Here is a 14,080-nt window from a genome sequence, read left to right on the forward strand (position 1 = left end):
AATGACAGGCATTTCATTTTATGCGAAACATGTAAATAAGAAAAATAACTTTAAAGTAAATTAGTTCAAATTGACTTTTTGAGCTGCTTTGAAATCTACTGATGAAAGACACTTCCCAAGACAGTAACAGTATTATGTTAAGATATTCTGTGCTTGTCTTTTATTCATAATTAAAAACCAAGCTGAAACAAGCTATTATCTATTTCAAAAGACAGCTTTAAGAAGAAATTCCAAAATGGTTAAGTGTATGGAGTCCCATAATTGAATTAAAAATAGGCCAAGTGTCCATTGTGTTAAACAGATTCAATTACACTGCAGCCAATTGAACTGGGAATATAACAGGCATGATTTCGTTTCTAACAGATCTAGTTCATCCTGAAAGGACTGGTTGAGTCTTGCCAAGTACAGGAAGAAAAAACTGGCTTCATCCTGGCTCAAACCAGGACATGAAGGCAGTAAGTAGGATGTGTGTACATTTATTTTGTTTAGTATGACAACAGGCATCGGAACCATCTGTCTTGCCCCGAATAAATTCATTTCCATGTCATTAGCTGTAATTTTCCCCACGTCTTCAGTATGCACAGGTGTGCAATGTATACTTCATAGGCAACTTTGTGCCTATGGCCTAGGGCACTCTTTATTTATATGAATATACACAGCTGCCATCTCCCTTAGGACCTCTGCTCCATGCAGTTTTATTCTGTGCTACAACTTCTGCAAGAGCTGCACACAGCTCATAAGTGAGGGAGGTGCAGGCTGGCAGAACAGACCAAAGGATGCCCTTACAGTCAAGGCATTTCAGTGCTGACTTGGCAAACTGAATTCTTATCTTGCACTTGCTGCAGCACTCCAGTGTGACCATTGCCATATTTGTTAGAGAAAATTTTTCATTCATTGTCCCTAATTGCAAGTTTATCAAAGGCCTTATCTGATTCCAAGGCCCAATTTACTTCTGAGCTGAAACTTACCAAAGCAGCTGAAGTCACCAGAAGCTGTAATTTTAATAAGTAAAATATTAACAATGCCAGGCACACTTCCAAATGTGAGTTGACCAAAATAAGACTCAGCGAATTATTTGAACGTAATTTCTCTATGTATCTTTGTTCTTAATCTGAAAGGGGCCAAAGACATCTCTTCTCACAGAAGAGTTTTGAAAATTAAGTTAATTAATACCCGTGAAACATTCAGAAACTACAGTAATAGGCACCACTGTAAAAACTTAGAGGGGAATTAATAACTGCATCTTTACAGCAGGATTTGAATGCCATCCAGTAAATAGGGATGGAGTAATGAAGAGAAGAAATAAAATGGTAAGTAGCTTTTCTTTAATGAGCTGCATCCACTGTGTGAAATGAATGAAGCAGATGTCCTCTGTTAAAATAAATTAATTTAATCACAGTATCAGAAAATACTGTTACATGAGAGGTCTGAATAAAATTGCATAGCAAATCTTAATTCTGGCATGCTTACCTTCCACATTTGGTTTTTGCAATCCTAATAGTACTGCAAGATGTGACATCTCTCTGAGAACACTGACTCAATGCTCTCATGTTAAAAAGGAAACCAAACCATTCAAAAAGGAAAAAAAAACATCAGCAAACCTGGGGAAGGGGATAGCGAACCAGAAAATGCAATTATACATTTATGTTGTCTCACATCACGCTGTATACATCCTCAAATATTTTTCTTCAATTTGATCATCACATTTCAGGAAACATGTATTATAACATGAAAAATACAGAGGCTGCAAGAGGACAACCAAAGGTACAGAACAGCTTCTGTCTGCGGAAACACTGGATAGGCTGTACGGCTCCGCAGATTATAGAGAATTTTGTCATACCTGCTTCAATCTATCCAAACATGAATTATATTGCATCAGTCAAACAAAATTATTATTTCTTATCCCTTATGACAATAGAGCATGACAATAGTAGGAGACCTGGAATTATTAAGAGAACAATTAGCAGGCACTAAGAGATAACACCCACAGCTGTTAATCACAGCAGTACAGGTGCATCCAGCTCCAGGCAGGCCATGTTAGTGGACAGCCAGCAGACTGTTGGACCTGGTGAGGAGCCTTCCTTAATACGTGGTAAGCATTTTGTATGCTTTTCCCCAGTTCCTGCTGATGGCCCATGTCAAACAAGAGAGACCAAACTCTTGACATGACACAGCATGGCTCTTCTCAGATGCTTTTGGAACACAAGAGTTTGGCCATACAGCCAAGGATAACAATAAACCTCTGCTTTTTCCACTGCTACATCCAGCTCTAGGTTCTGGTGCCAGAAGAAAACAGGTAACACAAGCTCATGTTAGTAGATGTTTTAATCTGAAGATTATTATGAAAACCTTAAAACAACAGATCCTCAAACCCTGTGAGGTATGCACTGTGCATCCTACAATGCTCACCTGACAGGTGGCAAGGTGAGCACAGAGACCTGCTTGTTTACGTTACGAAAAACATCATTCATCCAAGGTAAACATCAGCAGATGAGGATTTTTACATAATATGGGAACAATTTAAACTAGAATTAATCTGTAGGCATTAACCTATAAACTACTACTTGCACAGTTACTGTCACTGATGATGCACAGGCACCAAAGTAGTATGCAGTTTTAGGGCAAGACTGTGTTCCAAAGTCCTCAATAAGACTGGAAACCAGTCTTAATTAATTTTCTAATACTTCTATACTATGGAATTCTACAGCAAGTGCTTGACTGCAGTCATGGTGTAATTCAGTTTTCCATTTGGTTTAAAATATTGACTGTGCTCAGAAACTTTGTATATGGAGCCTTGAGCTTTCATCCAGAACAGTACTAAAGTGCCCAATTTCAGCATCAGGCCTTGCTCACTAGAGTTTTCACACTTCTCAAATATTTGTTGAATCAAGTTTCAGTTAAGTCTGGTTCCAGTTTATGATAAGATAATTAAGAAGATATTATCTTCTAACAGTATCATCTCCTTTCCCTGCACATTTTTTTCTTAATGAAGTCTGGAAACGAAGTGTACAGAATAAAAACTGAAAACAGGGAGGGAAAAAAATATCAAGCTCTAAAATGACATCTTCTCCAATAACACGAGCTCTGGCACACTTTTTATTTTTGTGGTTTATGGTTGTTTTTCTCAATGCATCACTCTAATAATTTGAGTTACAGGCTATGGAGTGTCCTGTGGACTAATTAACATTGTGAAAGAAGCCATAACTTGGAATTTACTGTGTTGATATTATTAGTTGTTTCACTCTTAACGTTGTGGTAACATTAGAGATTTATTTTAAGGTGTATAAATTTTTTGGCTGTTTTTCCTACCTAAAAATATGCACATCAATTATGAAAACATTCAAGGACATGGGATACTATGAGCAACAGGGAGAAGCTGGTGAGTTGGACACACGAAGACAATCCAGTAAAGGCAAATGTAAGTACTCTGCTGGTTAGGTACAGGAATAGGCATTTATCTGCTGTCTCAGAATCAGGGAATGTCAAGCAAGCTACCTTCTCAAGTAGTCATCACAGGGAGGCAAGATGTTTCTATGTATATGAAGTGAAATCCTGCTGTTCTCAGGACTGCTAATGCAGCTTTTATTTATTTTTAACACAGTTAAATGGACTACAGTCAAAATATCAACAAGGACAAAAAATAAATCCATTTCACTTGGTATGCATATTTAGGCACTCTAGCTATATAAAGTGATTATCAGTCAAATATCACTAGTAGGTAACTCAAAAAGCATTATACCTGTACTCCCTGTACTGTGAGAACACTTTGTACTCAAAGAAGTAAACACTTGTCTGCTAAGCTGTTTTTGTTTAAATTAAAAACCTCAAATTTTCAGGATTTTTTTCTAAATACTTAATATAAGCCATGGATTTACTGCTGATAAGCTACTATTAAAATGAATATCATGTCAGGTCTGATACGTCAGAGATGCTTCTATTTTATGCTTTGAAATCCCAGTTGCTGGGAGCTACTGCTGATGATGGTACTGACCTTCTGTGGTCCGGGGTGACTGCTACCAGCATTAGCTCCAAATCACCTCACATTCAAAGCTCAAAGAGTCACATGGATCAATTTACTATGGATTTATCAGCTGCCATGTCCCTTAAAACACGTATCACAAACAATAGATCACTGTTCCTTAGTGGTAGATGAGTTCTGCCATCACTGTTGCTGCACCCAGCTTCATAAACAAAGAATATGTGGTCAAAGAGCAGCGGCAGAGAGTGATAAATGCCAGCTTCACTCTCAAAAAAGATCAAGTATTAAGATCAAACACCAGCAAGCTTGAACTGCGGCTCAGCACCATAGAAACACAAGTGATAGTAGTATTTAGACCACAAACAAAGATTGAAACTGAGGTTACAGCTATAATTTAGTGCTGAAAATACTTACTGATGCTGATCTTCATAGGTAAGTTTACAGCCCCACTGACACGCAGGTGGTACCTTCTTACAGAAAGTGAAGCTCTGATGGCAGTAAGGAAGGTCTGTATTGCTTTGCTAATGAGTCATAACAACAGGTGTTTTTTTCTAAAATCTCTTAAAAATTATCTACAAAACCTAAATGCCCGAGAGAGATGGTGAAGTAGCAATCTTGCCTACGGTGGATTTGTGTTTATAATCATGTTATTAGAGGTCTACTTTTAGATCACAGGGGCCACCAGATAGATCCTGGTACCCATATTACTGAGTTACTCTTGGTCCTCTATTTCTCCAATCAAATGAGAGCTGAGCAAAACAAAAATCACATGGAGCAAAGCACAACAGAGCATCTTTGCTGCTACCTGTGCCTTAAACATCCACAGGTTCCAGTCCCTCCTCATAGGTGACCTTTACACTGTGGAAAGTATGAAACTTAGTGCTGAAAATTTAAATCAGACAGTGTTGAAGAGGGTGATGAAAATATAATCATTGTTGATTTTAGAGTTTTTATACAATAATAATAGAAGTATCTAAACCTCCCCAAAAGCAAAGCTTTCTGTTGTCATGCAGAGAAAAGACAAATGAGCCTTGGAGTGAGCTTACTCCTTTTTTTTTCCCCCTCCTGTATTCCGTTAAAATAATAAAAATGTATTTTTCTTCACTTTAACTGGAAGCATGTTAACCTTATGTAGCTGCTGTTATACTTAAACTTTATCCAGCAAAGACTAACATGTTTAGCAGGTAAGAGAGAAGACAATTTTCAGGCATCCAAAAAAATCCCCAGCCAAACTTAAAATCTACTGTGATAATACACTTTTAAGGACGAAAAGATCCAATAGAACCCTTTTTGAGTAACAATTAAAAAATACTTCAAAGAATGTCCAGAGGAGAAAAATCCCAGCTACGTGCCTTGAAAATTAAGGAAATGGAAGCTCAAAGTTTCACTTTTTGAAAATGAATATTGAGTATATGGAAATGTAATTTTCACTTGGCAAACACTTGTCAGGCCACAACCATGCTCCAGAAGCAACCAGGGACTGGATAAATCTTGGATGCTTTAGGTGGATGATGTTGCCCACATAAGGTTTTATACACAAGAAAAACAGTTAATAATATCCTGCCTTCTCAGTGCAGCCAAAGGCTCACTATCCTCAGCACGAGTCATGGAACAACCAACTCCAGACTCCAGACAAAACTCTGATTAATATCATGAAGAGATGAAAGCTTACGAAGAAAAAAAAAAGGCAAATAAACTGAATCTGATCTTCTGCCACTGCCTTAAACTTTGCCCAGTTATTACTACAACTGCCATAATTACAGAATAAGATTCCACAGCACTGGAAAGAGCAACCAAAACCCCTACTCCTGTTCCTTCAAATTCAGCATCTGCCTGTCCTCAGCTGTGAGAGGCTCTGGAATTTTTATGTTGATTGAAATATCTCATTAGAGGTCCAAGTCTAGTGTCTCACTGGTTTCTGCAACATCACAGAACCTTATCAGGTTGTCTGCAAAATTATTAGTGCTCTTAGTGCTGCACATGTTCTTTTGCAACTTAAACTGATGGCAGCTTTAAGTATATGTCTACTGAACTTACATAAGGCTACAAAACTGGATGGGAGGGTGCGACAACTCTAATCACTTTGCAGAAATACAATAGTCTCTAATGAAAAAATAAAGTAAGAAAATGAAGTCCTCCTTACCAACTACTGTAATTTCTTAACAAGGTGTCCTACATAGGAGTTTCAGTTTCACTTTGGTAGTTTCTTCATCTTGGCTGTACCATCTTTAAACATTTTTTTTTTTTTAACCTTAGCTCTTCAAATGTGAAAATACTTTAAGTTAATTAATTGAGCTCTTTATAAATTTTCTGCAATATGCATCTAATTTCCACTGCTTTATATTTTCAGCAATGCACAATTAGAATCAGTCTACACCTTGTTATTTTTTTAAGGAATTGTCCAAAATAAGAAATATTAGTTACGAGCTTGTTTCCTTCAACAGATCTCTCTGTAAATGCAAAGACAGTGACAGATCTATGTATAGATAACCAAAACTATGACAGTTCATTTGAATACTAGCAAATACATATTTTTTTCTGTGAAAGAATGAAAATACTGTGACACAATGTGCCTGATACATTTATGTTAATAATTGCTCTCTTGTTTAAAAAACAAACAAAAAAGGAAAACAAACAAAACCACAACAAAACCAAACCAACAAACAAAACCCCACAAAACAAACAAAAAAAACCAACAACAAAAAGTCCCAAACCACCCTGAAGAAATGTAAACTTAAAAAATCAGCCTAAAAAGGTCAAAAACTCCCCAATGAGATAAATTTGCTTTCTATGCTGATCAGAATTATCTTGCTAAACAACCTCTTAAATGCTATTTCTGCCTTAAGAGCTTCAGGTGATTCCACCAAGCCTACAAAGAAGCTAAAACTTTCATTTACTTCTTCAAAAAGAAGCAGTTTAAGAAAATGTACATCTAAAACTTCAATTGTAAAACTTCAATAACAATACACCAGTTTTAGAACACCACCAACACAAGGGGACATAATCCTAACAATCTGGTAACCCTTGATTTTGCAGTTATTTATGCCAGAAAAGGTATTTCCATTTGGCTACTGCTTTACTCATATTCACGTTGCCTTTTGACTGATCAAAGCCAAGATGAACAGCAGTCTTCTGACACTTAGCTAAATCTACCATGCTTTTTTTCCGGACAAGATTCTGAGCAGTAATGAAAGGCCATTAGGGAGGAAGACACGTACCTCCGGCTCTCCAACGGGCGCCCATCGCTTGAGATGCTGCGGGGGATGTTGGCTGCTCGTTCTGGGGGTGGCATTTTCCCTTCTCCTTTCCCAGAGCCAATCCTAGATGGTACTGGACTTTGCATTTGGGATGGTACCTGAGCCACATGAGGTCCTTGTCCTTTGTTTGCATTTCGCTGCCATTTGTTATTATTTCTGAAGGGAAATTTGAATTCATATGACATTCCTTCATTCATTTTGTATTCCATCACTGGCATACGGTAGTTTTCTGAAGAACTCCTGGAAGAGTAAGAATTTAACATGCTGCTATAAAACAAAATATTAAAAATATATCCTTTTCACAAGGACTGAATTCTGAAGACAGAAGCTGAATCAATTCTGTGGAACAGTAAATCTAAGATTTTGCTTTTTGGAAACGTGCATTTAACAAATTCTGATACTCGTCATCTGATTGCCGGGCTATAAAAGCTAAAAAAACTGCTACAAGGATATCATCCCTTCCTATTTTTTTAAAAAAATACCTGGGTTTTAGAATTTACCTCCAACTAGACAAATACAGACTTGAGATGTTTGTTCTTTTTGAGATAAATCTTTCTGATGTACAGACATCCATAAAAAGACATGATTCCCATGAAATAATGCATTACAACTAATTTTCACACATCTTTGGCTTCGGAGTACCTCAGTTGACAAATTTCCAAATGATGAAAACAAAATACTTGCTAAAAATTGTAGATGCCAAGCCCAAAATACCCTCTTTGCTTCTTTAGGGTGTACAGGAAAAGGACATCACAGAAATTGGAGTAAAGCAGGACATAAGCTAATGCAATCCACAGAAGATGGAGGGCAAGCTTCTGCATACATTTAAAATAAGAGCTTTGAAAAGCACATCTGACCTTCAGCTTTGGTGAGGATAATTATGATATTTCTCTTGACAAATGCATATACCTCTATTTAAGTGTATTTTTAATGGTGTTACTTTATCTACACACATCATTATCTAATGGAAAGGAAAAGTAAAAAATCAGTGTCAAATTTTCTACTTTCAGCTCTTCCTCTCAGTGATTACACCCTTAGTGCTGAGAAATATCGATATGTCTTCCCAGCTAAAATTAAAAACAAAACAGCTAACTCGTTATCTGGCTACGCTGACATTAGCCAGTTGTGCAGTCCAATTGGAGTAGATGAAGTGAAAAAGTCAGTGCTGAGGTGCTGTTGTCCCCAATAGAAGCATTTTGTGGTTTTACTTTGGCCTGCCTTCTAGTCTTGACCTGCAAATTAAATGAGCCATTGGAAGGCATGAGGTGTGCTTCTGAAGCACATATAGCTCAGCTTCACCTGAAAGGAGATCAGTTTGTGTGTTCCCAGGCCACTCAGTGATGTGCATCACTGCAGGGTAGATGGGGATAACCAGATTTTTCAAAGTCCACTCATAACCTAACTGAAGTGTTGATAGCCTTGTTTTTCTATTTTATGTCTCTGCTATTCTTTCCCTAGCGATTACATATTTTAATAGTTTGGGTTGCTCTTTTTTTTGCAGACATAGTTACAGCTTAAGAATGAAGAACACAGAATTTCCTGTTGCTGCTGTATCTATAGCTTCAAAGTCAGCAGGCTGCTCACTAAATGACTTCAGGAGCAATGTTTTAATAACCATCTTTTAGTAGAGATACGATCGTAACAAGGCCTGCCTCTGTGTAAGGCATTAGGTTATGAATCAGGGTATTTGTATATATATTCTTGCATGTGCTACTGACCTTGCACATGGGACTCTTGGCAAGTTATCTTACTTAACTGCACCCCTACTCTTCCTCCAACTCCATGCCAATCGATTTATTAGGATAGGGACTGCTTCTCATATGAATGTACTATACCAAGCAGAACTGGTCTTCATTTTAGCTACAGTCTGTAGAAGTTACTGTAGTAGAAATATCAAACAACCTCCAGAGGACACAATGAAAGGATGTCAATTTTGGAAAACTGATTGCCAAAACAGAAATTGCTTTGTGCAAAGATTTTAGTCAAGTCTGTACTAATATATGCAGGGCAGCTACAATTTTGAGATACAGTTCCTAAACCTTAATGATTTTGGATACAGCAAGAAAGATAAAGAGTTGCTTTATGAAATTTTGCAACTAAGCGGTAACCCACCATGAACATTTGCTCACTGCAAGAAAACAACATGATGTTGAAGTACAGTATTTTAAAAAGTGCAGTAATTTCTCTTCCTGCTATGGGTTTGGATATACTAAAACTAAGCCTGCTTTTGGCTGTACTTAATTTAGTTCAGAAATAATAGGATCTGTGCTTTCCACACAGATTTTTCTGCTCTAATCCTTCTGCTATGATTGCAGCTGAACTTTCCATTTGCTCAGGCTGCTAAGTACTGTAGAAAAGCTTTCCAAATACCTCATGGGTGACCTTATGCCACTGCTCATTTTAATCCCTCACATGTATTCAATTCTTCATAGACAACTAAAGGACAAATAAAACTTTTTCTCTGTTCCTGTTCTGCTACCAGTTACAAAAGGAGTTAATACAGCTCACAGTAAAAACAAACATGGATTCTTCTTTTACGCAAGTTCCAGGTCTTTGCTCAGACACACAAATTTTTATCAATGAAATAAATATGCATGTAGGTTCAGTCTTAACCTTGATTATACAAAGATTTAGGATCTAACACTGCAAAGACACTGCCTGATTAGAAGACAGCAGTGCAAAACTCTCTGTCTCTCACTGCAAGAAACACATCAAACTTTGATAACAGCACTTGCTTCTTCTTGGCAAATCTAGTATTATCCTTGAGCCAGTCTGCAGGCAATGTTAGTCTATTAAAGACCACTCAATTTTTAATCGTGTAACATTTGCAAGGTATTCATACAGGCTTACTGTAAGGGACATGGGGACCAGACTTAGTGATGTGGCTGAATACTACAGACAACTGCAGAGAATTCAGATGGGAGCAGTAAAAATTACAAAAAGTTTGAGTTCAGGAAAAATGAAGTGACTTCATGTCCAATTTAGGAAAAAAACATGTATTACTGCTTATTTATGATCAAGCAACTTTTTAAAACAATAAAAGCAATAATACAGTTGAGAGAAGCCTCAGGCTTTACACAGATGGGAAATGAGAGAGGTGCAGCAAGATCTACTACAGAGTGAGGAACTACAATTTGCAGCAGTTTCTCTGGTCAGATCCACATGTCTGATAAACTCTCATCATTTACAGCCTTACTAATTTGTGAAAGTAGAATAATGTAAGTCTATTCGTAGCTTTCAAGAACTACATTCACAGACATTGCCACCTACTAACAATGGGAAAGTGGGAGGGAAATGTGCAATTAATTTTGATGAAGCATAAACATGTAACTGTCAACATAAGTTGCTTTTTTTTTCCATGTCAAATTCCATGGAATTTAAAGCAGGTTCTTCACGCTTTTTGTTGAACTGTGGTATTCAACTAATATTTTGGGGGGCCTGGAGTCTGAATATGGGCAGTTTTTCTACCCTCTTCTTTCCCCTTACAATATTGAATGTTATATTACAATTATACCACAGGTTTTGGATATTAATTCCGTAGTTTTTTCTTGTCCCCCTAACCCTACAAGTCAAGAGATAATTTCAGACCAAACGCAGCTATTATACAGTACCTGCGTGGAGTGCAGTCCTCATATGGAGGGACGATGACAACCTTCACTGTTACTGATGTTCTCAGAAGATCAATCATTTGCTCATGGCTCAGAGTGGCTACAGCCACTTTGCAAATTTCCACCAGCCGGCTGCCCTGGCGCAGTCCCGCCTGCCACGCGTAGCCGTAGGGCTCAACATCTGCCACAATGCCTTCATAGTTCACGTGGAAACCAAGCTGACCCAGACCATTCCTACGCAGAGTCATCTCCACTGTTTCACAGCCCTTAGTCACAAGCTGGGAATTGAAATGGAGACAGAATTTAACGCACGGAGAGAACTTCAGTGCTAATAGAGGTTTAAGGGCTCCACTTTTGTACAGTCAACCAACTCCCAAGGCAATGGTGAGAGACAACTGAGGAATATATATAACACAGTTCTGGGTATTTAATCAGCTGAAATGGGTCTCTCATCACTCGAGCTAGTATTTCCAGTAGAGTATGGTTACCCAAGTTCTGCCTTGAGTTTTTTACCAAAACCACAGGAATTTTAGAAGATTCATGGCAGCACACAGCAGGAAAACACATGGAGTTACACAAGCATTTCTATCTTTTACATGTCAGTAACTGAAAAATCATTCTACATTTCTAGCTGTTTCAGTAACCTGCAAGATTACTTTCAGTCAGAATTTGGTGGGATGCAGCTACAAAGTACAGTGAACTGGGGTCTATGCCAACTCTTCTATGTACCGTGTGCATGAATACTGTGTCAAGAGCAATTTAACAGGGCCTGGTTTTCCCTTTTTCCTGGTCATTATATAACTACAGTTGTGAAATTACAGGAAAGGCAGTGAAACATTACACATCCTTGCATAACTTAATTGGATAAAAAAAATCAGCAGAGAGATGTTTTATAGACAGATACCATGATTCACTGCAATTTTAGTTTATCACATGCAGTCAGAATATCTGAAGATGGCAGTAGGGACTGGGACTGCACCCTGCTGGTACCATAATAAGTGAGTCTCAAGGACATTACAACTTAATTTGAACCAAGATACAACAAGCCTGTAAAACAGAGAAAGGGAAGGAAAATAAGGCAAAGAAATAAGGTGATACTTCTGTATTTATTGTGTGGGAGCAATTTATGCATCTGAAGGCCCCGCTTCTTTTAAATTTTTTTTAGATATTGAGACATTTTAGATATTGAAACATTTTAGATATTGACACAACCAGCAGAAGTTGGCTGATAAAAGTGAAAGCAATATTGGATTTTGAGAAATAAAAGCAGAGAAGTCCTTACAGATTTAATCATAAACAACTAGCATAGTTTTAGGGTTCTCAAGTATTACTTAAACAGAAGCCTTACTTGGTGGTGGGGCAAGAGAAGAAAGTAAAGAAGTGGAACCAAACAAGAGAATGCAATCTAACCTCCAGCCTTTTGACGATCTCTTTGATATCATCAATGTTGCTGATGAAGCTCTCCAAAGAAATGCATTCACCTCTCTCATAGAATATTTTTATATTTGTGTCCGTTGAAGTCCACCCTATCACATCTCGACAGGAGCAGTTGAACACCACGCTTTTTGTGTCCTGTTCAACGAGGACTACAAACTCATTAGAGATGCCTAGGAGACAGTCTATTTCCATACCCTTGCTGTAGTCTTTTGCATGAACACTCCATACAATAGCACCAGAACTATATATCTCTGCTCCTGGATAAGGCTTGGACTTTTCTTTCTTCTTAGAAGCAAGTGAGATGAAGGGGAACTTGCCAGAAGGGTCAATAGGTGTGTTGGTGACATTCTTCTCTGCCAAATCTTTCAAGTACTCTTGACGCGTCCTGGTGGCCATCGCACGAAACTTTTCTGATTTATGAGCAGCATTCTCTGCATTAATGACTTTGGCTAGCAAGAAGTCCCTGAACACATTTGATTTAGGAAACGTGACACCTTTAGGAATAGGTGGTCCAAAGGATGGTACGTCTCTGGATCTTGTCACAGCAACACTTAAAGAAATAAAAGGAAGAAGCAGAGTGTTTCACTATATGCAAATTCTGCAGTTTTTGGAATACAAAAAACACATTTCCTTTTTTCCTTAGCTTCTCAATTTTTCTTTCCTTTTCTCAGCAATACGCCCATATTTACATTTTAATCCCACCAGTGTGGAGATCATAAACCCCTTACTGTATAAACAGAAGGCCACCTATTTTTGCATCAAGGCATTTTAAGCCACCCTCAGTACCACAGTTTAAAACTGTGCTTTTTTGATGAAGTAATGACCCATGTATGGTAGTTTTTAATTTTGTGTGGTTTTACTATGAACAGGAAATTTCTGACGCAAACTATTACAAAGGTTAGCTTACAGTTTAGCTACCTAAAGCCAAAAGGCTCATCTGAAAGCAATGTGAAGTATATGATCAACTCTAGAAATATAGATAAAATGGATACATTAAAAAGATAAAGACAGTAACGTCATCTCACAATGCCAGTTTCACTGTAAGAATACCTTCTGGTGACTGAATGCATACATACCTCACACTACTGATTGCTTCAGATTTTCAGATCAAAAATTGCACTAGCTGATATTGCATGCTTGTGACAGACGTAGACTCCAGAAACACTAGAAACAAGAAGTTTCTAGGAACTTTGGAGATATTTATGAGAAACAAATGCTTTCTTTTTCAACTCTTTCTTTTAGCTTCCATACCAAGCAGCAGAATGACACTAAGGCTGCATTAGGCAATGCCAACAAGTTCCGCTGTTCTCCCAGGTCAGCTCTCGTTTGACGCGGAGCAGACACGAGCTGTTTGGTGCCACTGAAGACCTGCCACTCCAGGCCAGTGCCACTCACTCAGTAGCCTGTCCTAAGAGACTGACAACTGTACTGCAACTGTTCTGTGACAAGAAATGCTCCAGCAGCCCCTATCTGATTTGCCCCACTTCTATAACTACATCTGAAAAAGCATTAACTAATTTTGAGCAACATAGCATGGTAACAGAGTTTCAAACAGAAAAAGATGATGGTACTTTTACACTAGAAATGAACGTTCATTTGGAAGGCTGGCTGGCATTATTTTCACACTTTGTTCTAACTTTTCTGAATCCTTAAACATAACCAGAGAAATCCTTCCCCAGAAAATCAGTAACTGAGACTGCAGAAACACTACAGAGTGTGCAGGGAAGAGGGGCACACAGAAATACCAAAAATAAAAATTAAGTCACCCAATCTTCTGGTTTTGGTGGTGGGTGGGTTTT

At 37.9% G+C, this 14,080-nt stretch overlaps 1 protein-coding gene across 6 annotated transcripts in view; it reads right to left on the reverse strand.

Moving 5' to 3' along the window:
• The window catches only part of SIPA1L1 (signal induced proliferation associated 1 like 1), a 202,743-nt gene that overhangs the window by 33,760 nt on the left and 154,903 nt on the right, over positions 1-14,080 (reverse strand). For all 6 annotated transcript variants that reach the window (XM_051620671.1, XM_051620673.1, XM_051620676.1 and 3 more), the window contains 3 exons: positions 12,255-12,831; positions 10,848-11,122; positions 7,198-7,476 (listed from right to left, as the gene is read on the reverse strand). In XM_051620671.1, coding sequence (XP_051476631.1) covers positions 7,198-7,476; positions 10,848-11,122; positions 12,255-12,831 — 1,131 coding nt within the window. The remainder of the gene's footprint in view (positions 1-7,197; positions 7,477-10,847; positions 11,123-12,254; positions 12,832-14,080) is intronic.

The sequence above is a fragment of the Apus apus genome, chromosome 5 (assembly GCF_020740795.1).
Source record: "Apus apus isolate bApuApu2 chromosome 5, bApuApu2.pri.cur, whole genome shotgun sequence".
In the NCBI taxonomy this organism is placed as follows: Eukaryota; Metazoa; Chordata; class Aves; order Apodiformes; family Apodidae; genus Apus; species Apus apus.